At 48.1% G+C, this 27175-nt stretch overlaps 1 protein-coding gene across 5 annotated transcripts in view; it reads right to left on the reverse strand.

Moving 5' to 3' along the window:
- Positions 1–27175, reverse strand: part of TNXB (tenascin XB) — a 110975-nt gene that overhangs the window by 35555 nt on the left and 48245 nt on the right. For 2 of the 5 annotated variants that reach the window (XM_077330787.1, XM_077330789.1), the window contains 15 exons: positions 25436–25729; positions 24024–24335; positions 21625–21924; positions 19659–19967; positions 17883–18182; positions 16167–16454; positions 13395–13682; positions 10174–10461; positions 8987–9274; positions 6816–7103; positions 5681–5968; positions 4839–5126; positions 4145–4432; positions 2502–2789; positions 1623–1952 (listed from right to left, as the gene is read on the reverse strand). In XM_077330787.1, the coding sequence (XP_077186902.1) occupies positions 1623–1952; positions 2502–2789; positions 4145–4432; positions 4839–5126; positions 5681–5968; positions 6816–7103; positions 8987–9274; positions 10174–10461; positions 13395–13682; positions 16167–16454; positions 17883–18182; positions 19659–19967; positions 21625–21924; positions 24024–24335; positions 25436–25729 (4437 nt within the window). The remainder of the gene's footprint in view (positions 1–1622; positions 1953–2501; positions 2790–4144; positions 4433–4838; positions 5127–5680; positions 5969–6815; positions 7104–8986; positions 9275–10173; positions 10462–13394; positions 13683–16166; positions 16455–17882; positions 18183–19658; positions 19968–21624; positions 21925–24023; positions 24336–25435; positions 25730–27175) is intronic. The other 3 variants (XM_077330788.1, XM_077330791.1, XM_077330792.1) reach the window with 3 other exon arrangements.

Raw genomic sequence — 27175 nt, forward strand, 5'->3', positions numbered from 1 at the left:
GGCAAGAGAAGTTGACGGGCTGGCTGACCGCTGAGTCCGTGATCAATGGGTTTCCTGGCTATGGGACATAGGGTGGGGAGGAAGGGAAAGGGAAAGGCAGCCTTGCCTGATCCCAGCAATGGTCTGTCTGTTCTAGGATCCTTTGCTAAACAGGACTTTGGCTCAACAGGTGCCCCTGCCATCAGGGGCATGGAGACCAAAGACGTCCTCCAGTGCTCCTCCCACCACCACCACCCGTATTCTGAGGGGTTCTGCTCTTGAGCATGGATGTTCCGTTAGTTACGGTGGCTCACAGCCAATGGTGGGCCTCTCCTCCATGAATTGTCCTCATCCTCTTTTAAAGCCAACTCATGTCCAGGAGGAACAGTGGTTTAAATGGTTAAGTTTAGACGGTGGCCTTTATGAACTTGTGTCCCCTTCCTTTAGATCAAAGGGACCGTTTCTCCCAATATGTCCCTGGAGAACACTTTGTTCTTCAAGTGCCAATCTGTCAGTAATACCTGGCCCCAGCCTCGTGGAATGAGTTGCCGTCTGAAATCAGGGCCCTGACGGAGCTACCACAGTTCCGCAGGGCCTGCAAGATGGCTCTCTTCCGCCAGGCCTAGCCTCCGGTTGAGGCTAGGTTGCTTGGACACCACAGGGGCCTCCTTCCTCTTCCCTCTGTTTCTCTCCTCTCCTTCCTCTGCTGGCACATGCTACTGACCCGGCAGGCCAGGTGAAAAATGGCTGGGGGAGGGGGGGGGGGGCTTTGTTGCAGATCATTAACTGTTAATTGTAGTATTTTTAATTGTTTAGTTGCTTTATCCTATTGTTGTGAACTACCCCTAGCCCGTTGGTGGAGAGGGGTGATATACAAACTGAATTTTAAATAAATAAGAAAGTAAGTAAGTAAAAACATAAAAATAAAATAAAATAATAATAATAAAATAGAATCATAGAATCATAGAATCATAGAGTTGGAAGGGGCCATACAGGCCATCTAGTCCAACCCCCTGCTCAACGCAGGATCAGCCCTAAGCATCCTAAAGCATCCAAGAAAAGTGCGTATCCAACCTTTGCTTGAAGACTGCCAGTGAGGGGGAGCTCACCACCTCCTTAGGCAGCCTATTCCACTGCTGAACTACTCTGACTGTGAAAATATTTTTCCTGATATCTAGCCTATATCGTTGTACTTGAAGTTTAAACCCATTACTGCGTGTCCTCTCCTCTGCAGCCAACAGAAACAGCATCCTGCCCTCCTCCAAATGACAACCTTTCAAATACTTAAAGAGGGCTATCATGTCCCCTCTCAACCTCCTTTTCTCCAGGCTGAACATTCCCAAGTCCCTCAACCTATCTTCATAGGGCTTGGTAACAATAATAATAATGATAATAATAAGATGATGGTGGTTATGGTGATGGTGATGATGATGATTATATATTGAATGGATTATAGATGGATTTGGGTTATTTTAGCCTCTGGCCTCAATGGACCTCTGCCCCTTCCTTTCTTTAGATGGCTGACGTATACATCCAGTGTGATTCGCATTATGTGGAGTGCAGAACGAGCCCTTCAGCAAGCTTCTCCCACCTCATCCCATGTGCGGCCCTCTCAACACATCAGACGCAGAAGCACTGCTGACCTGTGGAGGCGTCAACCGTTCTGGGGCCAAGCCGTTCCTGACCAAAAATGCCATAGAGCTCAAATCGGTATCTGTGGTGAGGAGTCAGGTTAGGGACTGTGGCCTTGAGAGAATCTCCCTCCACTGGCAGGTCCTGCAGGTTGTTCTCTGCATCTCTGTACTGAACCAAGAAGGAGTCGAAATTTCCGGTTGGGACGCTCCAGGAAAGGTGGACGGAATCGCTGGTGGCCTCCGAGACTGACAGTTCTCCCAAACTAGGCTGAGGTCTCTCTTCCTCCTCCTCTACCTCCTCCTCCTCCTCCTTCTCGTCTTCCTCCTGATTTATTGCAGCTAGAATGAAAAGGGGAGGAAATAAAAGGGAAAGAGATCTTGCATCCGTGAGCAACGGTCCACAGAGTTTGCTTTTGCTGTAAGGAGAGGGGAAGAAGGCACCAAAAGGCAAACATATCCCAGACTGAAGGGACAGGCAGTGGTGCTGCTCCAAATGTCAGCTGATTCTAAAATATAACACTTGGGGCACTGAAAGAAAAAAACGCACCCATGCAAAGCAGGAACCAAGTTTTTCTGCAAGCTTGAAACAGGAGCTTCATAAAGAGGCAGGTGGTTTCTTAAAAACAAACAGGCTGGGCAAAAAGAAAATGGTATAAACTGGAAAAAATGATAGGTTTCCTTCCCATCCATTCCCTCCCTTCCTCTTTTCCTACTCTTTGTCTCTCGTTCCTTTCTTTCCATAGTCTCCCTCCCTCCCTCCTTTCTTTCTTTTCTTCCTTTGTCCAACCCCTTCCTTTCTCTCTTCTTCTCTAAAAAGGTTAGGGATCGAGGTGTGCTGGAAGAGAAAAGGATGCTATTGGAGAGAATCCCTCACTGGCTTCCGCTGACCTGTAGTGGCTTCAGCAGAAATGGGGCCGAGACGCTTGCGGCCCAAGACTCCATAAAGGTTGAATTTGTATCTGCGGGAAGGAGACAGATTTGTGATGGTGACCTCGCGGGAACCGCCCTCCACGGGTAACGCCTGGGGTTTGCCATTGGCATCCTTGTACTGGATCTGGAAAGAGTCAAAGCTCCCAGTGGGGACGGTCCAGGTAAGATGAGACGAATCACTGGTGACGTCTGAGACCGAGAGTTCTCCCAGACTGGGCTTTACCACGTCTTCCCTCTCCAGTGCGGCTAAGAAGGAAACGGGGGGAAGAGAAAGTCAGACATGCGCCTGCAAAGAAGGAAGCTGTTTAGAGACTAGCAAATCAGACTTGAATTTCAGGATGCGGAATTCAAACTCAGTTTGTATACCGCCCTCCTCCGAGGCTCAGGGCGGTTCACATCGAACATAAAACTCGGTTTGGTGTCAAGTGAAATACAACAATAGTAATGTACCTTGAAAGAGAAAAGATGTAACGGGAGAATGAAAACAGTACCAAAAAATAAAGATGAATAGATAGGATTCCCTCAAAGGAGAAGCAAAATTGAAATGGATTTTTTTTTTATTGTTGTTGTTGAAACAACGGGGATGAGCAATCTGGAGGCATGCGCTGGGTGGGAAGAGAAACGGTGCAGAACTAGAGGGGAGGAGAAGAAGAAGAAGAAGAAGAAGAAGAAGAAGAAGAAGAGTTGGTTCTTATATGCCGCTTTTCCCTACCCGAAGGAGGCTCAAAGCGGCTTACAGTCGCCTTCCCATTCCTCTCCCCACAACAGACACCCTGTGGGGTGGGTGAGGCTGAGAGAGCGCTGATATCACTGCTCGGTCAGAACAGTTTTATTAGTGCCGTGGCGAACCCAAGATCACCCAGCTGTCTGCATGTGGAGGACCGCAGAATCGAACCTGGCATGCCAGATTAGAAGTCCGCACTCCTAACCACGACACCAAACTGGCTCTCATGTGCAACATGTGTTCTTGCAAGGTTCATCAACATTATGGCCTTCAGTAACCGTTGTCTAACAACAACGCAAGTTAAATGAGGAAGGAAGGATAGAAAATTAAATTGCATCAACATCAGCTTCATTCTGTATGACAGAAACCCTAAAGCTTTATTAGGGCTCAAGAGTGCCGCCTAGAGCAGCTGGAATCTTAGACCCCTTTTAGGGTTCACATAACCCATTCAATCCCATTCCACATGGGGCCATCCTGCCGAACGTCATGCTTTCTTGCACAAAGGACAAACCAGTTTTTGGGCCAGGCCACCTGTTTGTCAGGGAAGTCCAGGGCTATTACCAGATGCTGTGGGGCGGGGGTGGAGGTAGGGGAAGGAAGCAATAACTTTAATAATTCTCTGATTGGTAACAGTGGCCTCTGATGAAAGTGTTGGGGCTTAACTTGATACTGGCGAAACCCAGCTGGTGAATTTGACAGAGGGGCTGGGCCTCAGAGAGATTCCATTAACCGTAAATACATGGGGACCTGATTGTTATTGCCATTTGGAGCACCATGAAATTTATTTATTTTTAAAAACCCAAAATGGTGGGCAGGAGTTACAGAAGGGATTCCCAACCAGGGCTTCCTGGAGTCCCAACCAAAACATGAAACTGACCTGTGACGGCATCAGTGGAAATGGGGCCGAGCCTCTTGCGTCCGACCAGCCCGTATAGGTTGAACTTGTATCTGCGGGAAGGCGTGAGGTTCGGCACGGTGACATCCCGGGCAGCTCCCCCTGCTGGCAGGGCCTGAGGTTTGCCCTCTGCGTCCTTGTACTGGAGGACGAAGGAGTCAAAGCCCCCCGTGAGGACAGACCACGAGAGGCGTAGAGAGTTGCTGGTGATCTCCGAAGCGGACAGCTGCCCTAGCCTGGGGGGAACTGGAGGTTCTTGCGGAGGTGAGGCTAGAACAGAGGCAAGCAGAGACCGTTCAGCCAAGGGAACCAAGATCCCATTCTTAGAAGAAGAAGAAGAAGAGTTGGTTCTTATATGCCGCTTTCCCCTACCTGAAGGATGCTCAAAGTGGCTTACAGTCGCCTTCCCATTCCTCTCCCCACAACAGACACCCTGTGAGGTGGGTGAGGCTGAGAGAGCCCTGATATCACTGCCCGGTCAGAACAGTTTTATCAGTGCCGTGGTGAGCCCAAGGCCACCCAGCTGGCTGCACGTGGGGGGAGTGCAGAATCGAACCTGGCATGCCAGATTAGAAGTCCGCACTCCTAACCACTACACCAAACTGGCTCTCTTAGAAATGCATTTGGCCCTTGCCACTATTGTGGAGTCAGAAATCTCCCCCACCCCATTGCTGACCTGTGACGGCATCTGCAGAAACAGGACCGAGACGTTTCTGTCCGGAGACGCCGTAGAGGTTGAACTTGTATCTGCGGGAAGGCAGCAAGTTTGGGACAGTGGTCTCACGGGAACCTCCCTCTATGGGCATGGCTTGGGTTTTGCCATCTGCGTCCTTGTACTGGACCAGAAAAGAGTCAAAGGTTCCCGTGGGGACAGTCCAGGAGAGACGGGCAGAATTGGTGGTGACCTCAGTGACCGAGAGCTCTCCCAGACTGGGCTGGGGAGGCGGTGTTGTTGGTGGGGGGCCTGAAAAAGAGATAAGGAAGAAATTAATTATACTGACATTGATGAAGTGATGACTCACTGTGAAGAAGAAGAAAAAGAAGAAGAAGAAGAGTTGGTTCTTATATGCCACTTTTCTCTACCCGAAGGAGTCTCAAAGCGGCTTAGAGTCGCCTTCCCTTTCCTCTCCCTTTCCTCTGTGGTAATCGGGTTATTCCACCTTTTCCTTGATGAACAATAATCAAATGCCTAGTTCTACCTTTTGTGCCAAGTGGATCAGATTTAACTAAGTCTTAAGACTTCTGAGAAATGTTAGCCTATTAGTTATAAAGAGTGATCTTTTTATAAAGGTCACTTGTTAAGGCCTTTAAAAAGACCTGATAACCTCACTTTGCTCACCTTTTTATGAGGATCACTTATTAAGGCCTTCAAAAAGAGCTAAGAACCTCTCTTTGCTCACCTTTTGATGAGGGTCATTAAGGCCTTCAAAAAGACCTAAGCACCTCCCTTTGCTCACTTTTTTATGAGGGTCACTTGTCAAGGCCTTCAAAAAGACCTAAGAACCTTCCTTTGCTCACCTGTCATGGCATCAGCAGAAATGGGGCCAACTCGCTTGTGGCCAGAGACTCCATAGAGGTTGAACTTGTATCTGTGGGAAGGGGTCAGGTTGGGGACGGTGACCTCGCGGGATCCTCCATCAATGGGAAACGCCTGGGGCTGGCTGGCTGCATCCTTGTACTGGATCAAGAAGGAGTCAAAACTTCCTGTAGGGACAGTCCAGGAGAGACGGGCAGAGTCGCTGGTCACATCGGAGACTTTGAACTCCTCTAGGCTGGGCTGAGCTGGAGGTGCTGTTGGCAACGGGGCTGAAGAACCAACAAGGAACAAACCAAACCAAAGAGAGAGAGACATTACTGGATGGAAGAACCACAAAAAGAAGGAGAAAAGGCAGAATGAAAGAGCAGCAGTAACATGAGAAGAGTGATGAAAACAGTTCCGCACGGCCTGCAAAAGGGATCTCCTCCACCAGGAATTTGGTTGAGGTCGACCAGAACTGAACAACATCTACTGGGCCCGTGAACCTCCCTCCCTTGAACCTATGAGACAGATATGACCAACTATGGGCCTATGAGATTGTTCAATACGTTAGAATGTTATTTCTCTGTTTATTGTTACTGTTACTATTACCTTTCATTCATTTTAATCATTGTGTTTGATGTATTGTTCTGTTTAGTTCTGTGTGAACCACCCTGAGCCTTAGGGTAGCCAATTTAATAAATTGAATGAATGAATGAATAAATGAATGAATGAGTAAATAAACAAATAAATATTTTAATCCTGGTTTTCTCTAGGTAAATTGGACCTGAAGGTCTAATTCTGACCTTTTATTATTTATTTAATTTATTGGTTACATTCTACCCTTTCTCCTCCATTTTGTCCTCACAACAACCCTGTGAGGTAGGCTAGGCTGAGAACATGTGAAAGGTCACCCTTCATGCTTCTATGGCAGAATAAGGATTCGACCCTGGCTTTCCACAGATCCTAGTTGGACGCTTCAACCCCTACACCGCACTGTCTCATGGTGGCTAGCAGAAAACAAACTTAATGATCTGAGTCTTAAAACTACGAGGAATATTGACTCATTAATTCTAAAACTTGAGTTCCTCAAGAAGGCCCTGATAGAAAAGTTCCTCAGAGCCTCCCCTTGCTGACCTGTGACGGTGTCAGCAGAAATGGGGCCGAGCCGTTTGCGTCCCGACAGCCCGTAGAGGTTGAACTTGTATCTGCGGGAAGGAGCCAGGTTGGAGACGGTGACCTCACGAAAGACCCCTTCCACGGGCAAGGCCTGGGGCCGCCCGTCAGCGTCCTTGTACTGGATCGTGAAGGAGTCGAAGCTTCCCGTGGGGACGGTCCAGGAGAGGAGGGCAGAGTCACTGGTGACATCAGAGACGGACAGCTCCCCTAGGCTGGGCTGGGCTGGGGCGGCTGTTGGTGCAGGGGCTGGAAAACAGACAAGGAACAGATCAGAGACACATGCTGGTCTATGACCATAATAAAACTAACTGAACTGAACACAGAAAGGATTAGATAGAGGGATGAAAGAAGATGAGAGAAAAAGGAAGAAAATGGAGGAAAGTGGAAGTGGTCCCATATGGCCTCCAAGCCATCCTTAAGAACTCCCCAGGGGCTACGGGACCCTAAGATGCCCACAGTTGTTTCCCCCCAAAATCCAGTCTTTCATTTTAAAAAATCCCCCATGCAAAATTGTCATAAACAGGCAGGTTTTTTTTTTTTGCTCAGTGCCACAAACACATCTGTGAATGGCTCAAATTATGGACATAAATTTGCATAGATTTTTCTAGCTGACAAAGCGTCCTTCTGTGCCTCCATTCTGGCTGATGGGAAAGGAATGGTACAGAAAACCAAAGCCCCTATTTCGGATTGCCAGAGACGGGTGGATTGATTGATTTAGGCAAATGGATATGCTGCTTCTCCAGAGACCTGCTGGGCACATTCTGCACACACTGGATAACGCATTTTCAATATGCTTTGGCAGCTGGATTTTCCTGTGCGGAACAGGAAAATCTACTTCTAAAGTGCATTGAAAGTGCATTATCTACTGTGTGCAGAATTAGATGGCTTGTAACAGACACCCAACCTCTAATCTCTTTTTCCCCTCATTAGGCATTCCCTAATGGAATGAGCCTCTTGTGGCGCAGAGTGGTAAGGCAGCGATATGCTGTCTGAAGCTGTCTGTCCATGAGGTTGGGAGTTCGATCCCAGCAGCAGGCTCAAGGTTGACTCAGCCTTCCATCCTTCCGAGGTCGGTAAAAGTACCCAGCTTGCTGGGGGGTAAACGGTAATGACTGGGGAAGGCACTGGCAAACCACCCCGTATTGAGTCTGCCATGAAAACGCTAGAGGGCGTCACCCCAAGGGTCAGACATGACTCGGTGCTTGCACAGGGGATACCTTTACCTTTACCTTTAGGCATTTCCACTTGCAAGCCGTAATCAGGAAGGCCAGAGGCAATGTATGGCTGTGAAAGCTGGACCATAAGGAAGGTCGAGCGTCAAAGAATTGAGGCTTTTGAACTCTGGTGCTGGAGAAGACTCTTGCGAGTCCCTTGGACTGCAAGGCGAACAAACCGGTCAGTCCTAGAGGAGATCAGCCCTGACTGCTCTTTAGAAGGCCAGATCCTGAAGATGAAACTCAAATACTTTGGCCACCTCATGAGAAGGTGCTGGGAGCGATTGAGGGCAAAAGAAGAAGGGGACGACAGAGAATGAGATGGCTGGATGGAGTCACTGAAGCAGTCGGTGCAAATTTAAATGGACTCTGGGGAATGGTAGAGGACAGGAAGGCCTGGAAGATCATTGTCCATGGGGTTGCGATGGGTCGGACACGACTTCGCACCTAACAACAACAGTTTCTGGTGTAGTGCTTGGAATCCTTTTAATACAGGAGTTTAAGAAATGAATAACGCAAAGGGGAGGAGAGAAAAGCCAGAAATTGTAAAAAGACTTCATTGCCGCAACGGCTGAGGAAGGAGGCGGGGGGGGGGGAGACAATGGTGGCTCCCCTGCCCTTCTCAGTGGCGGCCAAAAATGTGATTGTGGGGGTGGACGCAATGAAGAAACATGATGACACGGCTTAAGCATGCCTGAATGCAATGAGGCAAGGGGGAGAACTTGACGAAGGGGAAGCCGTTTCCAAGATAAACACAGCGTTCAGTGCTGACCTCAGCGGCAGCCCTGACAAGTTCAACTTTTGATGCTTAAAATCTGCAGGGATATGGACTACACAGTCCCCGAATACATGTGTGCGTGTGGAAAGTCACATCGTAAGGCCAACCAAAGATTTACGGAGCCACCCCTTGCTGACCTGTAACTGCGTCAGTGGAAATAGGGCCGAGACGTTTACGGCCGGAGACTCCGTAAAGGTTGAATTTGTATCTGCGGGAAGCAGCCAAGTTGGGGACCGTGGCTTCACGGAAGACCCCCTCCACTGGCAAGGCCTGGGGTCTCCCGTCAGCGTCCTTGTACTGGATTGTGAAGGAGTCGAAGGTGCCTGTGGGGACGGTCCAGGAGAGGCGGAGAGAATCGCTGGTGACATCAGAGACGGACAGCTCCCCGAGGCTGGGCTGGGCTGGGGGTGCTGTTGGTAAAGGGGCTGAAAAACAGACAAGGAACAAATCAATGGGCTTGCCGACTCTGGATTCGTGGGAGGACTTTATTGCTTGGGGGGGGGCCACAGCAGGAGGGCTTCTGGAGTCCAGGCCCTGCTGGGCGACCTCTTGAGGCTTTTGGTCACCGTGTGACACAGAGTGTTGGACTGGATGGGCCATTGGCCTGACCCAACATGGCTTCTCTTATGTTCTTATGAAAGACCTCTGCTTGAGACCCTGAAGAGCTGCTGCCAGCCTGAGAGCACAAAACTGAGCTTGTTAGACCAAGAGTTTGGTTCAGTATAAGGCAGATTCTTCAGAGAGATTCAGTCTCTGAATCCCAGAGCCAGGAAGGCTGAATCCCAGAACCTACAGAGATACTGTTGGCCTTACAGAGACACTGGTTGACCACTGTGTGAGGGGATGGTGGACTGGATGGACCTCTGGAGGCAACCTCAGAGCAAGGCCTCGGTGCCCTTTTCCTGGCCCTCCAGAGAAACCGGTTGCTCACACTGTGAGACACGTTGCTGGACTAAAACTGGTCTGACTCAGCAGGGCTCTTGTTATGTTCCTGTAAGGGGATTAGATAGCAGAGGAGAAGTCCTTCATTGGAGAACTCTTCCATTAGGACTAAGCTTGAGGGGGAAGTCTCTGTGCCCTGTTGTTGGCAGTCCAGATGGAGTGGTTGGCCCCTGGGTGAGATAGGATGCTGGCCTGATCCAGAAGGACTCTTCTTATGTTCTTATTGTTTGTACAGTTGACATTTGCAACGTCATGCCCAGTATGTCAAACTAAGCAGAAAGGAGGGGTTGTTCTGACTGAACACTGTCAGTGAGCTGTGCTCATATGCATTTTTCTTCTAATGTTTAAGGGCCGTGATATGTCACAGCTTCCCCTCACTCACCTGTGACGGCATCAGCAGAAAGAGGGCCCACACGCTTGCGGCCGGAGAGTCCGTACAGGTTGAACTTGTATCTGCGGGAAGGAGCCAGGTTGGGAACGGTGACCTCACGAGATCCTCCATCCACGGGCAATGCCTGGGCTTGTCCCTCTGCATCTCTGTACTGGATTGTAAAGGAGTCGAAGGTTCCCGTGGGGACGGTCCAAGAGAGATGAATAGACTCGCTGGTGACATCAGAGACAGACAGCTCCCCTAGGCTGGGTTGGGCTGGAGCTTCTGTAGGCAAAGGGGCTGAAAAGCAGACAAGGAACAAACCAAAGATACAGCTATTAGTGGATGATAGAATCACACAAGAATGAGAAAAGGCAGAATGGAGGAGAGAGAGTTGCAGAAGGTCACGGACTGCCATCAACCCATCCTGAAGATCTCTCCAGTAACTTTGGAGGATCCTAGAGTTGGAAGGGGCCATACAGGCCATCAAGTCCAACTCCCTACTCAGTGCAGGGTCAGCCTAAAGTATCCACGATCTTGCTGGCCCTAAGAAGCATTTCGCATGAACACATATTGAGCTGGATTATACTTAATCGGCCCATGGGTCGATCAAGGTCAGTATTGGGGGTCTCAGTCGGAGGTCCTTCGCATCACCTATTGACAGATTCTTAACTCGAGATGATGGGGTTCGAACTTGGGATGTTCAAGTGGAGATGCCAGGATTTGAACTCAGAACTGTGGACTGGAGACGCTGGGGTACAAATCTGGAACAACTGGAGATGCCAAGGTTTGAGCTTGGAACCGTCAACTGGAGACACCGGGGTTCAAATCTGGAACCTTCAACTGGAGATTCCAAGGTTTGAGCTTGGAACCATCAACTGGAGATGCCAGGGCTCAAATCTGGAACCTTCAACTGGAGATGCCAGTGTTTGAACTTGGAACCTTCAACTGGAGATGCCAGTGTTCAAATCTGGAACCTTCAACTGGAGATGCCAGTGTTTGAACTTGGAACCTTCAACTGGAGATGCCAGTGTTCAAATCTGGAACCTTCAACTGGAGATGCCAGTGTTTGAACTTGGAACCTTCAACTGGAGATGCCAGTGTTCAAATCTGGAACCTTCAACTGGAGATGCCAGTGTTTGAACATGGAACCATCAACTGGAGATGCCAGTGTTCAAATCTGGAACCTTCAACTGGAGATGCCAGTGTTTGAACTTGGAACCTTCAACTGGAGATGCCAGTGTTCAAATCTGGAACCTTCAACTGGAGATGCCAGTGTTTGAACATGGAACCATCAACTGGAGATGCCAGTGTTCAAATCTGGAACCTTCAACTGGAGATGCCAGTATTCAAATCTAGAACCTTCAACTGAACAGTTGCTGCTGATCCAAACCCCAAGTCCTAACGAAAACAACCTCCATACAACATCTGTCCAGTAATTACAGACTGTTTTATGTATTGTTCTTTGTTATGATGTAAACCGTCCTGAGCCTCCGGGGAGGGAGGTATACAAGTATGATAAATAAAATAAATAAATAATGCCAAGCGCCAAGAAGAGCTCGGCAATCTACGTCAATTATTTATTTGGATTAATTTTGCCTACATTGTTTAATTTGGCAGAGTGTCTCCTCCCTTCCTCTCTGGCTCAGGGATGAGCAAGAAACGACCAAGGACACTAGAATCCCGTCCCCTTTTTGCATCATGAGAGTAGCACCAGACTAAGTGCATAAGAGAACTATTGCGTGATTGCGTCCAGAACCCGTCTATCTGTTGGCCGAGTCTGAATATGCAAAGTGGCACAGCACCAGGCTGCTTGACAAATAAAATCGCTTTCATCATGAAGAGAAACAGCCGTGTATAGAATGAAGAGAGAAGAGAGCCCTAACTGTCGAGCTGCCGAACGGCTCTCTGCAGTCATTCTACTGTTCAGGAGGCAAGCAGGGAGGAAGCATGCTGAAAGGAACAGGAAGTCTCCCACTGAGCTAATCAGGATACTAGAGGAATCTGAAAAATATCAGGAAGCTCTTGAGCCAAATATGCTAAATACATACCTCCTCTGATGCCCCCTGCAGGACACTCTTTACATCCTGCTCTATCATGCACAGTGCAGATCTTATATATTCCAACATTTTCATCCCCCGTGGAAATCAAAGTGGTGTGCAGAAACGTCTGGCCCAGATGGTAATTTGGCCACTCACCAGCCAGGCCCAGCATAACAACCCTACAGCCCAGCATAACAACCCTACAGCCAGAGCCCAGAATCAAGAGCTTCCCAAAAACACAGGCTGGTACAGTCCAATAACCCAGTCCTTCATCTCATCTTAGCTCACTCCTAAATCCTTGAGATGAGGAAGCAGCACTTGTGCCTGCCTCTCTGAGAGGGACTGTGGCTCAGTGGTTGGCATGCAGAAAGTCCGAGATTCAATCCCCGGCATCTCCTGTTAGAGGACCAGGCAGGAGGTGACGTGAAAGACCTCTGACGGAGACATTTGTAGAACCTCTCCTGTCTACCACAAGATGTCCAGATCATAGCTTGGCCTGGGAGGAAAGGGGAGAGGTTCTACAAATGTGCTGACGATCCCCAGATTTTAAATTGAATGTTTTTAATTTGTTTTAATTCAATTTTAGATTTTAAATCTTAGCCTGATTGCTTATTTATGTATGTTCATGCATGTTACTGTACTCTGCCTGAGCTGGCTCACTGGGAAGGTGGTGTAGAAATTAAACAAACAAACGAAAGATTTATGTTATTTTACCATAGAGGCTACATTTAAACAATCCAGTCGGAAAAGCTTTGAATTTAGCTAGCACATCACAACTCACTATTATTAACTTTGGAATTTTAGAAGAGAAGAAAGTTTAAGACGACTCTTTGCTGTAACCTAGAGCTGGGCGATAAATGTGTAAAATTGACACTGACTGGAATAAAACTCAGGTGTTCCTTTATCTTCCATTTTGATGTCCACGATGTACATCTGTTCTTGTAAGGGAAAATGTGAGCCATTCTTTTACAATCCGGTGTTGACAACTGCATCTCACTACCAGACCCATTACGAAGCTCTGAGTCCTGATTCGGTAACATGCGAACATTTGATTCGTCCCACATTGCCTTGGTTGATGGCCAAGTTGGTATGAAATTACAGATCGGCCCTTGTGCATGCAAATCATGAGCTATTGACATTTTTGAAAAGATCTCAAGGCTATCAGAGGTTTTTACACTGCCCCTTGCTGACCTGTAACGACTTCAGCGGAAATGGGACCGACACGTTTGCGGCCAGAGAGACCGTAGAGGTTGAACTTGTATCTGCGGGAGGGAACCAGACTGGAGATTGACACCTCGTGGATTCCACCATCCACGGGCAGGACCTGGGCTCTCCCGTCAGCGTCCTTGTACTGGATCGTGAAGGAGTCGAAGCTTCCCGTGGGGACGGTCCAGGAGAGGCGGGCAGAGTCGCTGGTGATGTCAGAGACGGACAGCTCCCCTAGGCTGGGCTGGGCTGGGGCGGCTGTTGGTGCGGGGGCTGGAAAACAGACCAGGGACAAATAGGAAAGAAATTAGGACGTTATTGGATGGCGGCAGTGAACAAGAAGGCAGAGGAATGAGAAATGAAGGAGAAATGTTGGAAGGGTTCGCTTTTGGTCATCCTTCTGCAGTACCTGGCTGGTCACGGAGCAGAGTTCATTAAACGGCTCCTTCTGCTCCAAATTTGAGGTGTTAGCAAAAAAAAAAAAAAAAAGAGTTCAACATCGGTCAAAAACAGCTAGGGTTTTCCAGGCTCCAAAAAAAAAAAGCTTTGCAAACAATGTAAAATTATTTTTAATATATACATTTACCATTTCTGTAGCTTTAGGGTTTGGGGAAGAAGCTCCCCCTGCATTTGGCTGGCAAAGTAGCCCACCTCCGAGGTTTCAGGGGGGATTTCCCACTGCCAAGCCTCCGCTCCTAACCATAAGGGCTGCAAACGACTCAGACGCAAGTCTCATTTAATACGAATCCTGCATTTCCTTGAAATTTTCTCCCCCCCACTTCCTATGCTTTTTTTTCCATCCCCATAAACCTCTTCCTGCTGTCTTAAATGGTTCTTTGTGGTGTGGCACAGCGGTTAAGAGGGGAAGACTTTAATTCAGAGAGCCGGGTTTGATTCCCCCATCTTCCACCTCCAGATGAAGCCTGCTGGGTGACCTTGGGCTAGTCACAGTCTTTATCATAATCATCATCACCATCATCTTTACAATCTGCCCTTCCCGGTTGGCTCAGGGCAGGTTGCTACATATTATACAAATAATGTCATTACATAATTTAAAAATATATATAAATCAATCACTTAAAAAATGCCACTTAAAATTTCGCTGAAGGTGATTAGGTTATGATGACAGGTCAGTGCTTTATAAGAGGGGGATTCTTCGGCAGGGAGGCTAACGTTCCTCAACGTTAACATTCCATGAGAACAGCTCCATCTTTCAGGCCCTCTGGATGGCTGAAGGTCCTGCAGGGCCCTGATCTCCCCAGGGAGAGCGTTCCACCACAGCAGCACCAGAACTCTCTCAGCCCCACCCCTCTCTGTTGTGTGGAGAGGAAGGGAAGGGAATTGTAAGCCACTCTGAGACTCCTTAAGGGTTAGAATCAAAGAATAGAATCCTAGAATCATAGAGTTGAAAGGGACCTCCTGGGTCATCTAGTCCAACCCCCTGCACTAGGCAGGACACTCACAACCCTATCGCTCATCCACTGTCACCTGCCACCCCCTTGAGCCTTCACAGAATCAACTTCTCCGTCAGATGGCTCTCCAGCCTCTGTTTAAAAATCTCCAAAGATGGAGAACCCACCACCTCCCGAGGAAGCCTGTTCCACTGAGAAACTGCTCAGAGATAAGCAGGGTATAAAAACCTCTTCTTCTTTCCTACTGGTATTCATGAATCAATGGCTCGTGAGTTCTCATTTCCACAAGGGGAGTCATAATTAAATATTGGTTATCACTTTGTGTCCCACTAATGATACTGCTCATTAGTAGTCCAACATTTTTAAAAATGAGGCGTGACTTTTGACTGGATGCAGAGTGAAGCATCAGACAGCTATGGGGAGGGGGGATTTCACAGTCAGAGTCGTTCAGCAGTAGAATTGGCTGCCTAAGGAGGTGGGGAGCTTCCCCCCCCTGGTGGTCTTTAAGCAGCAGTTGGACCGATCCGTATCCTGGATGCTTCAGACTGATCCTGCGTTGAGCAGGGGGTGGGACTAGATGGCCTATCTGGTCCCTTCCAACTCTATGGATCTATAATAAGCACTTAAACCCCTTTAGCACCTATGGGGATGAGATCTGATAATGTAGCATTGGTGTATGAATATTGTGAAATGAATATTGTGGCTGTGAGAAACAGGCAATAATTAAGTTAGAAGGAGAAAGTTAAACAGTACTTCTAAGGGGACAGGTTCCCTGAGAAATCTTGTCTCCACCATCCACTAAAAAAGCTGAAGTTGCAACAGTATTTTAAAAAATCACTAAAATAACACAGAAGACACTGGAATACAATGGACTGCCGACAGCAGAATAAGAAGAAGCGTTGGCTTTTTGTACGCTGCTTTACAATACCCAAAGGAGACTCAAAGCAGCTTCCAATCGCCTTCCCTTTCCTCTCTCCACAACAGACACTCTGTGAAGTAGGTGAGGCTGAGAGAGCTCTGAGGGAACTGTGACTGGCCCAAGGTCCCTCTGGATTCTTTGCGTGGAAAACTTGATGGAAGTTCTAAAGTAACCAGCAAGCCCTGAAACATCCCGGCTTTTCTTAGTGAACAGGGATACCCTGGGGAAGGAAGAATCCTGATGCAAACTGTAAACATTTTCCACACTAGAGCTCTGAAAAAGCAAAACGGTGAAGGAAAGACCAAGCTGAAGAAAGGAGAGATGCCCATGTGGTGGAAGCTGGTTATCTGGCTCCCGAACCCTAGACAGGAAAGATAATACAATAGAGAGGTCCCCCCGCCTTCAGCTAGAGCGGCCGTGGCTGACCTGTGACGGCTTCAACGGAGACAGGGCCCAGGCGCTTCCGACCTGAAATGCCGTAGAGGTTGAATTTGTATCTGTGAGAAGGAGCCAAGTCGTGGACGTGAAAAGACCTTAGGACACCGTCGATGGGGAGCACTTGGGGTTGGTCCTCAGCATCTCGGTACTGGATGATAAAAGAATCAAAGTTTCCCTCCTCAACTTTCCAGGACAGGTCAAGGGAGCTGGGAGTGATGTTGTCTGCCAGCAGCTCCCCTAGTCGGAGGGGTGGCGTAGGTTTCGGCATCTGTGGAGCTGGAACAGATACAACCAGGGAAAGAATGAGAGAAAGCCACTTTCCGCAGAAGAGAGACAGAGGAGAAAGCACGGAGAATGCAAGCTGGTGCAGGGTGGGACATGAGCTACGGATCAGGACACCCACTTCGAAAGCCAGTTATCAGGGCTGAATCTGCACGGAGCTTTTATTCCGATCCCAGGTCGATTCAGTCCCTTCCATCTACACTGAATGCGATTTCTATTTTGATTTTGGGCGATTTAAATTTTCCCTCTGTAACAAGCATGATTGATCTGGAGTAACTCTACATTTCCCCCGCAATATCCTGGAGTGGATATAACCCTCAATATTTGAAATATCGGCATGAGAAAGTGTGCGGTTGTCTGCTTGTCCCGAACTAAGTTGCTGCTGAGCCTCCAACGCTGTAGAATAACCCTGATTGGCCAGGGTGTCATTTCAAAGGCTTCCTTGTTCCCAGGTTCCAAGCTTCCCTTAAAGGGGAAGCCCTAACTTCTCTCATCAGAAGCTCCAGAAGCCTAACTTCTCTTGGCAGAGATTTGACTCTGGGATTTATTTCCCCTCCTCTGCTGTCTCCAATCCTCTCCCCCCCCCCCTTCAAGAAAAGAAAGAGGCTCCTGCTGTGCTTGGCTCCTCCGCCCCCTGTTCTGAATTTCCCCAATCAAGTGCAGAATACTTTCTGTTTCAATGGGGAGGGGGGGCATAGAGGAAGACCCGAGTTCAAATTGATTCAAATCCAGCAGGATCTGCAATAGAATAAACAAAGTAAGTCAGCTCAGGATTCCCCAGGAATGACTATTAAACTGATATATAGTTAGTTTCATAACTAACTGAGGAAATGGTTCTCCCGTGTGTAACAAGATGGTCTGATCCACAGGCCTGATCCAACAGGGCTCTTCTGAGGTTCTTATCAGGGGAAGGCCTTGGCCTCTATGCCCTGTTATGGGCCCTCCAAAGGAACTAGTTCTACCATGTGAGACACAGACCTGGACCACAGGGATGATCCAGCAGGGCTCTTCTTTTATGCTCTTTGGTTCTTACTGAGTCAGATTACTGGTCCACCTAGCTCAGTAGTGTCTACTTCAAATCGCAGCTGTCCACAAGACCTCGGGGGCAATTTAATTAATTTATTTTAGAATGCTGCCAAACCGCTCCAGGGAGGAGGCTTCCTGATAGGCCGCTGAGTCAGCCAATCAACGCTGCACACAGCTGGCCTCTAATGCAAAACTCTCCCCCCCCCACCCAACCTCTGCTCCGGAAAGGATGAGATACCTTTCACAAGAATGTGGTGATGGATGTACTCAGCGTTGTAATTGTTTAGACAACGTGTATTCTCTTTCCCCCCCGAGACTTGCGCGAGCCCAGCCAGAAAGGGAGAGAAGAATTTTCAGAAGGGAAAAAAGTAATTGCTAATGTGGACCGCAGCTAACCTGTGACGACATCAATGGAAACGGGACCGACTCTCTTGTGACCGGAGACACCGTAAAGACTGAATTTGTATCTGTGGGACGGGGTGAGGTTGGTGAGGACGGCCTCGCGGGAACCTCCGTCCACAGGAAAAGACTGCGGTCTCCCTTCCACATCTTTGTACAGAATCAAGAAGGAGTCAAAGCTCCCGGTGGAGACACCCCAGGAGAGGCGGAGTGAATCAGCGGTAACGTCAAAGGCCGAGAGCTCTCCCAGGCCGGGCTGCGGAGTCAGAGCTTCTTCTGGGGGTGCCGGCCGAGGGGCTGTGAGAAAGAGAAAGGGGGGGTGAAGGGTATTGCATCCGCAGGGGTTGTGCTCCTCTAATAGTTTAGCCATGATTAGAAAAGCACCACCAGGGCAAGAAAGGACTATGCCGGAGTGGCCAAACTGCAGCTCTCCAGATGTCCGTGGACTACAATTACCATGAGCCCCTGCTTGTGTATTGCAGTCCGTGGACATCTGGAGAACCACATCAAAAAGGATGTGGACAAAATTGAGAGGGTACAAAGGAGAGCGACAATGATGATCCAGGGCTTGGGGATCAAGCTCTACGAAGGAAGGCTGAAGGACCTAGACATGTTCAGCCTGGAGAAGAGGAGGTTGCGAGGGGACAGGATTGCAATCATTAAGGGCATTTCCGCATGTAGGAAATGTAGAGGGGACAGGATTGCAATCATTAAGGGCATTTCCGCATGTAGGAAATGTAGCATGCCAGCTGCCGAAGGTAGGCGGCATATCCTGCTCCCTCCAGATGATGTCACCAACTGCTAGTGGCTGGCTCCTGATATTTGCCATTTTAAGCTTTTTGGGGAATCCCAGAAAGTGGAGTCACCACCCGGAGAAGCATGAGCCCTCAGCAACCCACCCACCCACCCACCCACAAACAGCGGAAAGAAGGTTTGGAAGGGAAAAAACAATATGTCCCGGCCCCTCCCACCCTCCTCCCTCTATTCCCTGCCCAGCGAAAGCAGTAGACTGCCCCCCCTTCAGCATTGCAAACAGCATAAGTCTCTTGTTAAAGGTAAAGGTATCCCCTGTGCAAGCACGGAGTCATGTTTGACCCTTGGGGTGATGCCCTCCAGCGTTTTCTGGGTGGTTTGCCAGTGCCTTCCCCAGTCATTACCGTTTTACCCCCCAGCAAGCTGGGTACTCATTTTACCGTCCTCGGAAGGATGGAAGGCTGAGTCAACCCTGAGCCAGCTGCTGGGATTGAACTCCCAGCCTCATGGGCAGAGCTTCAGACAGCATTTCTGCTGCTTACCACTCTGCACCACAAGAGGCTCTATAAGTCTCTTGTTAGGTGTTCCTAACTACATGCATCCTTCCCATTCTCTTCAATCTGCAGACTTCTGTCCCATCCGCTGCTCTGTTTCCCCCCAACCCCGCTGCTCCGCCAGTCCATGCCAGTCCAGCTGGCCCAGACATCTTCTCACCCTCCCCAGCATGCGTACGCCGGGTGCTACACAGGGGGTGTGGAGGCAGCGGCCAGCATACGATTATTTGCATTATAAAGACAAATAATCAGACATATCCCAAGCGAAGACACAGCTCTCCACCAAAAGGGGAGATAAGGTGGGATCAAAAGAGAGGCCTGGAAGATATTGGGAAAAAACAGACAATGACATATCACATTATCAAATGCCGCGGTGGCACCCTGAGAAGAAGAGCTGTGAACGGGGACAAAAAGAGCGCTCAGAAAGAGTTAACAGCTGCAATCGGTCAATTCCGTGACTGCTGACCTGTGACCGCATCCATGGAGAGAGGGCCAAGACGCTTGTTGCCAGAAATGCCGTAAAGGTAGAACTTATATCTTCTGGAGGGCTCCAAGTTTAGGACGGTGAGTGTGCGGGAAGGCCCCTCCGCGGGCAACGACTGAGATTTCCCTTCTGCATCTTTGTACTGGACCAAGAAGGAATCAAAGTTCCCCGTGGGGACAACCCAGGAGAGACGGAGGGAGTCGCTGGTGATGTCGGATGCTGCCAGTTGCTCCAAACTGGGCTGAACGGGAACCCTCTCGGTGGTCACCTCCGGCGATGTTGCTGTGGCAGCTAAAAGAGAGAATGGTTGGAATCCAGTTTGGACGGGGGGAAGAAGCAGAGGGCGTGGATTACGGACCTGCCCCTTATCTTCCGATTCAGCGAGGATGCCTGTCCGTGGTAGGAAAACCCCATCCTCAGCCCCAATTCTCACCATCAAGGAGGGGGAAAACGGCGCCCATTGTGACTCTCTAGGGATTTTCATGTGTCTCTATGGAAAGGATTAGGGAAATGGGGGAAATGGAATTTGGGAAGGATGTGAAGTCACTTCCGGTTGACACTCTAGGCCAGGGGTGGCCAAACTGTGACTCTCCAGATGTTCACGGACTACAATTCCCATGAGCCCCTGACAGTGCATGCTGGCCGGGGATCATGGGAATTGTAGTTCATGGGAATTTGGAGAGCCACAGTTTGGCCACCCCTGGCCTAGAGTGTCAACCAGAAGGGACTTCACATACTTTCCGAATTCCACCTTTCAAAACCTTAATACCTACATCCACAGCTGAAGCTGATAACTCAGCATACATGGACAATCCATCAGCTGTTCTATGCTGCCTTAACTCCTTGCGAGGTTGTTTTTAGTTTAGTTTAGACAAAGCAGGGAGTATGTGATTGAGCTTTACAACATTATGCACAATGTCAGTGGTTGGAAATTTTGCATCCACTGGCATGTTTCTAGCATTCAATCGAGGCTGTAGTGTTATGCCCTTTTTATGGATTTCCTGTAAAAATCTGTTCGGTTACTGTGAGAAACAGGATGCTAGGCCAGAAGGAATAGGTCAGTGATACCCAACCTGGTGCCCAACCTGGTGCCATCATCCAGCAATGTGTTTTCCAGCATCCCCTTGTTTTTTTTCATCATGGAATTTTTTTTTGCAAACAGCCAGCCCTGGCTTTGCCCTTGCTTACATGAACAGGAAGTGCTTCAGAAGAGCCCATCACCTTTTTGGCTACAAGAAAGACACACAGAGAAAATGCTGCTTGTGTCACAGGGGAATGTTTGGCTTGGAATGTTCAGACCTTTTGCTGAACCTTCAAGAAATCTATGATTGGCTTCTGTGACTGGCATGGCTTCTGTGGCAGCCATTTTGTGACTGCTCCTATCCATGGCAGCCATTTTGTTGTGGCAACCACTACCTGTTCCAATGTTTAAAAAACACAGGTTCAACAACGTTAGGGATCCCCTTGACTATTAAGCTATTAATGGACATCCCAAACCACCTCCTATGGGGCCAAAATATTGGCTCATTTTGTCTTTTCCTGTCTACTCTGACTACCAGTAGGTTTCCAGGATCTCAGGTTGAACCTTTCCCCAGAATCTATAACCCGAAATCCTTTAACTGGAGCTGCCTCAGGCTAATCTCAGGATTTTCTGTATATAGAAATGGTGCCGTACCCCTGTGCTAAGATGAGCTGCAAAACCTTGAAGGTCAGGCTACAGCCGCCATCGGAATGCCTGGCCCAAGGAATATTGTGGGATAAATGAAAGCTCAAACATGAAACAAGGATCACCCCTGAGGATGAAATGCAAACTGCTGCTCCTTGGGAAAGTAGTCAGTGCCCAAATAACAATTTCTGTTCTATCTATTCCTTTGGAGGACACCAAGTTTTTCAAAAGGGGATTGTCACGTTTCTGCCCAAGACAACTCCTGCGTCGGCTGCTGCTGACCTGTGGTGGCGTCCGTGGAAATTGGACCTGACCGTTTGCGGCCAGAGAAACCGTAGAGGTTGAACTTGTATCTGCGGGAGGGAGCCAGGTTGGGGACGGTGGCCTTACGGAAGACCCCCTCCACCGGCAGTGCTTGTGGCTTGCCTTCCACATCCTTGAACTGAATGAGGAAAGAATCAAAACTTCCGGTAGGAATGGTCCACGAGAGCAGGACAGAGTCACTGGTGATATCAGAGGCTGAGAGCTCTCCCAGGCTCGGCTGAACGGGGGCTCTTTCCTCCAGCGAAACCGTGACAGGGGCTAAAACAGATAGAGAGGAAGTGAATCAATGGAGCCAGGAGAGACGATCCAGTTTCTGCAGTTTCTAAATGATGCTAGATGGGGAGGGAAAAAAGGAATAAGACAGGAAAGACTTTTCAACGTGGCAGCAATTCTAAGAGCTTGGAAGAGATAATGAGGTAAAAAAAGGAATATTGAGGTCAAATGCAGAGCTATTGAGGCAAAGGATATTGAGGGGAAAGAGATGACTTTTGGTTTCACTCACATTGGGACAATTTGAGCTACTGATTATCCAAATGCCCTAGGCTTTTAGAGAGCACATATTGGATTTAGTGTTATGACTTCATAATTATATGAGGAAGCACAAACATCATAGATGACAAGAGCACAAAAAGCCATGCAATTCAGCCTGCTGCTGGGAAGTAGACTTGACCACCCAAAAGACAAATGGGCATTAAAAAAAAAATAAGCAGACTGAAAAGGATTTTTAGGAGCATTGCTAACTAGGGGATGATTTCAAATTTGTCACCTGTGCAATTCCAATGTGAAAACCACCATTTTGGTTTTAGAATCATAGACAGGACACTCACAACCCTATTGCTCTTTCACTGTCACCTGCTACCCCCTTGAGCCTTCCCAGAATCAGCCTCTCCGTCAGATGGCTCTCCAGCCTCTGTTTAAAAATCTCCAACGATGGAGAACCCACCACCTCCCAAGGAAGCCAGTTCCACTGAGAAACCGCTGTCAGGAACTTCTCCCGGCTGTTTAGACGGAATTTCTTTTGCATTAATTTCATCCCATTGTATGCATTTGATTCCAGATTGTTTTTGTTTTAGTGCCATGGTTTCTTTCCTTGAGCTGAATTCCTCCTGTTAAGGTTTATTGTGTGTCTCATTGTCAAGCAATATGCTTCCCAGTAGGAGCACTGGAAATATACAACAAGTTCCTAACATGCTGTATATCCATGAATGATCTCAGGTAGATGCTGTGCAAAACATGAGCAGCAGCAGTAATTCCAATTGGCTGAAAAGGCCCTTTGACAGCCCACTCACAATGGGCACTTTCACACATGCTAAATAATGCAGTTTCATTCCATACATGTTGGATAATGCACTTTCAATGAGCATCTGCACTGGGATTTTCCTGTGCGAAACGAGTGACCTCAAAGTGCATTATTCAACGTATGCAGAATTTTGCTCATTCACACAGTAAAATCCAGGGCTGAATCTGCACAGAGCTTTTATTCCAATCCCAAGTCAATTCAGTCCCTGCCATCTCCACTGAATGCGATTTCCATTTTGATTTTGTCTGATTTAAATTTTCCCTCTGCAACAAACATGACTTATCCAGAGTGACCCTACCTTTATCCTGCAATATCCTAGAGTGGATATAACCCTCAATATTTGAAGAATCGGACTGAGAAAGCATGAAGATCTCTAGCTGCTTCAAATTTGATGCAGATTCCGTGGTAGAGAAGCCCCGATTGGCCAAGGCTATAAGCTTTTCTTAAAGCCCTAATTTTCTCTCAGCAGAAGCTGCAGAAGCCCTGACTTTTGTCTCCAATCCTCTCCCTCCCCTTGTTCAAGGAAAGGAAAGGAAAGGAAAAGGGAGAAAGGGAAGGGAAGGAAAGGGAGAAAGAAAGAAAGAAAGAAAGAAAGAAAGAAAGAAAGAAAGAAAGAAAGAAAGAAAGAAAGAAAGAAAGAAAGAAAGAAAGAAAGAAAGAAAGAAAGAAAGATCCAAACGGAATAAACAAAGTCAGTGCAGATTCAGCCCTAGTTGCAAAATGCATTGAATGCAGATTAAAAGTGCATTATTTAGTGTGTGTGAAAGTTCCCAAGGAGCGTGACCAACCACCACTAGAGTTTTCATCCAAGCAGATCCCAAACTGAACACAGGCAAAAAAGGAACACCAAAAGAGAGATAAGAGAGGAAAAGAAACAGAAGAACGATGGAAGAAGGTTTGTTCTGTAGTAACTGCTGTAAGAACACGACATCCAAGCACCAAAGGAAGCCACTTCTGACACCAGAGCCACTGACCGTTGGAAACCAAGAAGTGAAATAAGAAGTGCAACAGATAAACAAAAAACCTCCAGCTGAGCTGACGCTAAGCCGCTGCTGACCTGTCAAAGCCTCGGTGGAGATGGGGCCATAGCGTTTGCGTCCGAACACCCCATAGAGGTTGAACTTGTATCTGTGGGAAGGAGAGAGGTTGGGGACGGTGACCTCATGGGAGACGCCTTCCACGGGCAAAGCCTGAGGCTTGCCTTTGGCATCCTTGAACTGGACCTGAAACGAGTCAAATTTCCCACTATGGACGGTCCAGGAGAGATGTACGGAATTGCTGGTAGGATTGGAGGCCGAGAGCTCCCCCAAGCTAGGCTGGACTGCTCTTGGCTCATCTGGCCTCTCTTCTTTTGTTTCTTGAGACGGTGCTGTGAAAATCGGGAAACAGGAAAGATTCAAGTGAGCGATGCACGTTTCGGATGGCCCACCTCTCACAGTTTCCTAAATCCCCACTAGGAAGCAATAACAAAGATGAGAACTGGATCAAGGTGGGTAAAAAGGAGAAAGACTGGTTTAGTTGCTGTGGACTCCTTAAGTGACATTAATAATGAGATGGGATATTTTGGTGGAGGAGCTGAGATTCTTTCCCAAATATCTCCAGCCCTCTCAAAGATCCTTTATACCAGTGGTCCCCAACCTTTTTATGACTGGGGACCACTCAACGCCGGGGACCACTCACCGGGGACCACTCAAGGCCTTTTATTGAGGCCCAGTGTGTGTGGGGGGGGTAGTTTACTCCTCTACTATCAACCACTGCCCTAACGCTCTCTGATCACTATTGTAATGTTTAAACATCCCTTCAAAATAAGATACAGACACGCCACAACAATGAAGTGTGTTGTAAAGGGCTGGGGGGGATGAAGTAAAGGGCTGGGGGGGGGAGAAGGCATCCTTCAGGGTCCACCTCCAATTAGTGGAAGGACCACATGTGGTCCGCAGCCCACAGGTTGGGGATCACTACTTTATACTGCTGTGTTCTCCCCAGAGGAAGAGACATCTAATAAATAAATGTACTACCAAGAACACAACAGCAAGCTGGGCAAGGGACCTCTATTTTATTTTATTTCACTTCGGTTTGATGTGCATTGTAAGCCAACGTAAACGCGAATTGGTTATTATGCTGTTTTTCAACTGTGATACGTTTGCCCAGGTCTTTTTTCAGGGGGGTGTAGCTTTGCTAGCCAATACTAAAGAAACGCATCAGTTCTAATTTTGTAAATCCAGTTTGGAGCTTTGCAGTGTGCAGATGCACGCTGAGAAATACAAAAATACTTTTTGCTCTGGGCACAACAGAGGCACACAAGAATTTTTAGATCGATGATCCCTTTTTCCTAATTGTTCCATCACTTCCTAAACAGAGAGAGATGGAAAGAGAGAGGGGGAGATAAAGAGAGGAGGCATGGAGAAGAAAAAGGCTTTGCCATTCCAGAGGAGGTTGGCCGTGTGAAAAGAAGCAACAGCTGCTGACCTGTGGTGGCATCTGCAGAGATGGGTCCAAGGCGCTGTGGCCCAGAGATGCCATAGAGGTGGAACCTGTATCTTTGGGAAGGAACTAAGTTGGGTACAGTGACCTCAAGAGAATCACGGCCCACAGGCAGGGCTTGGCTGCTGCCCTCTGGGTCCTGGTACTGGATCATGAAGGAGTCAAAACTGCCCGCTGGGACACTCCACGAGAGACGGACGGAGTTGCTGGTGGCATCTGAGACCAAGAGGTCACCAAGGACGGGGTCAGGGACGGGCAGGGGCTCTTCCTCCAATGATGCTGTTGCGGGAGGGGGGAATAAAACAAAGGTGACCCAGTGCAATCAACGAGTCCACATTAACACCTATTAGGGAGAAAGACCGCCCCCCAAAAATATTATGATCATGAGCACCGTACAAGAACCTCCCTTGACTGTTGTACCAAAATGCTGTCCGTATTTCACAAGCATCACATGGCATGTGATATCAGTTTGTCTTTCTCAGAGTATTAAACTAAACCTGTGAAAGCTGGAGGGGGAGGTATGCTGGGGTGGGGAAGGCATTTAAATAGACCCAGGCCCAATTAAGTGCCTCGACCTGCAGCACAGAACCCAGTTTCTTGGGCTGTTCAGTGTGGGGGGGAGTCATTAAATGGATCTCCCCCTAGCATGTCTCCCCCCAGTATGACCCCAACAAATGGCTGATCCTCAGTTTTGGTGGGCTCTGCAGGGCGGGGGAGGGGGGCATCCTCAGCTGTTGTTGCATGCAGGTCAAGGCATGCAAATGCCCTAGCTGATCCGCAGAGAGATCCTCAGACCAACAGATAAGCTGCCGTTCAGGCAGCGATTCGAGACCCCGAATCAAAAGCTCTTTGCGATTCGGTTCCCAGATTGCACTAGGGGTAAACGGCTCAGCCTAATAACTCAGAAGGGGGAAAAATCAGCATTGATTTGGAGTTTTTCCGGGGTTTGACAAGGGGAATGCACACCCCTAAGCCATGTGTTGTGATTGTGTTGTGTTCTTTGAAATTTGTGCCATGTTATAGACTGTCATAAAGTTCTATGTAATTTGTGTAACGTAGGGAAGAGCGGTATAAAAATCCAAATAGATAAATAGGCAACCGATTCCATGGTTGAACAGCTCTTACTGTAAAAATAAATTTCGTAATACCCAAGGGGAAAGGACAGACATACAGCTACAGATGCCAGTAATGGTGTTAAGCCCACCCGAGATGCAAGTGAGGGGTGGGATATAATTTTAATACAGAATTATTAACAATAATAACTATTGTTATTATTAGAGGGTTTTAAAATAAAGAATTGTTAACAATAATAATTATTGTTATTATTATAACAGGGGTTTTCTTTCCTGGAGGGATCTAGATCTTTTCGGGCATTATAGCTCAGATATATCTATTTTGCACACTGGGAGAGTGACCTTACGTAATACATGACAGCCATTTTGCATGGAATGGACAGTCAGCCTGGTACGCACTAGACAAAACTCCGATTTTCAAAAGCCTGTGTTTGTGCTTCCCACAGCAGCAAAATACATGCACTGCTGTTTTCACCCAGAATGGCTATTGCATATACTGAGAGGAATGTGTGTAGCATCTTATCCTGATACGTGAGAAAGAAGCGCCAGAAACTTAAAAGCCTGAAAGGGCCGCCCATTTCCTTTAAACAGCCGCCGGCTGGACAGAAATTTGACAGCTGAAATGTTCCTCCGCACTGAATCGCACTGAGAA

The sequence above is a fragment of the Paroedura picta genome, chromosome 3 (genome assembly GCF_049243985.1).
Source record: "Paroedura picta isolate Pp20150507F chromosome 3, Ppicta_v3.0, whole genome shotgun sequence".
NCBI lineage: Eukaryota > Metazoa > Chordata > Lepidosauria > Squamata > Gekkonidae > Paroedura > Paroedura picta.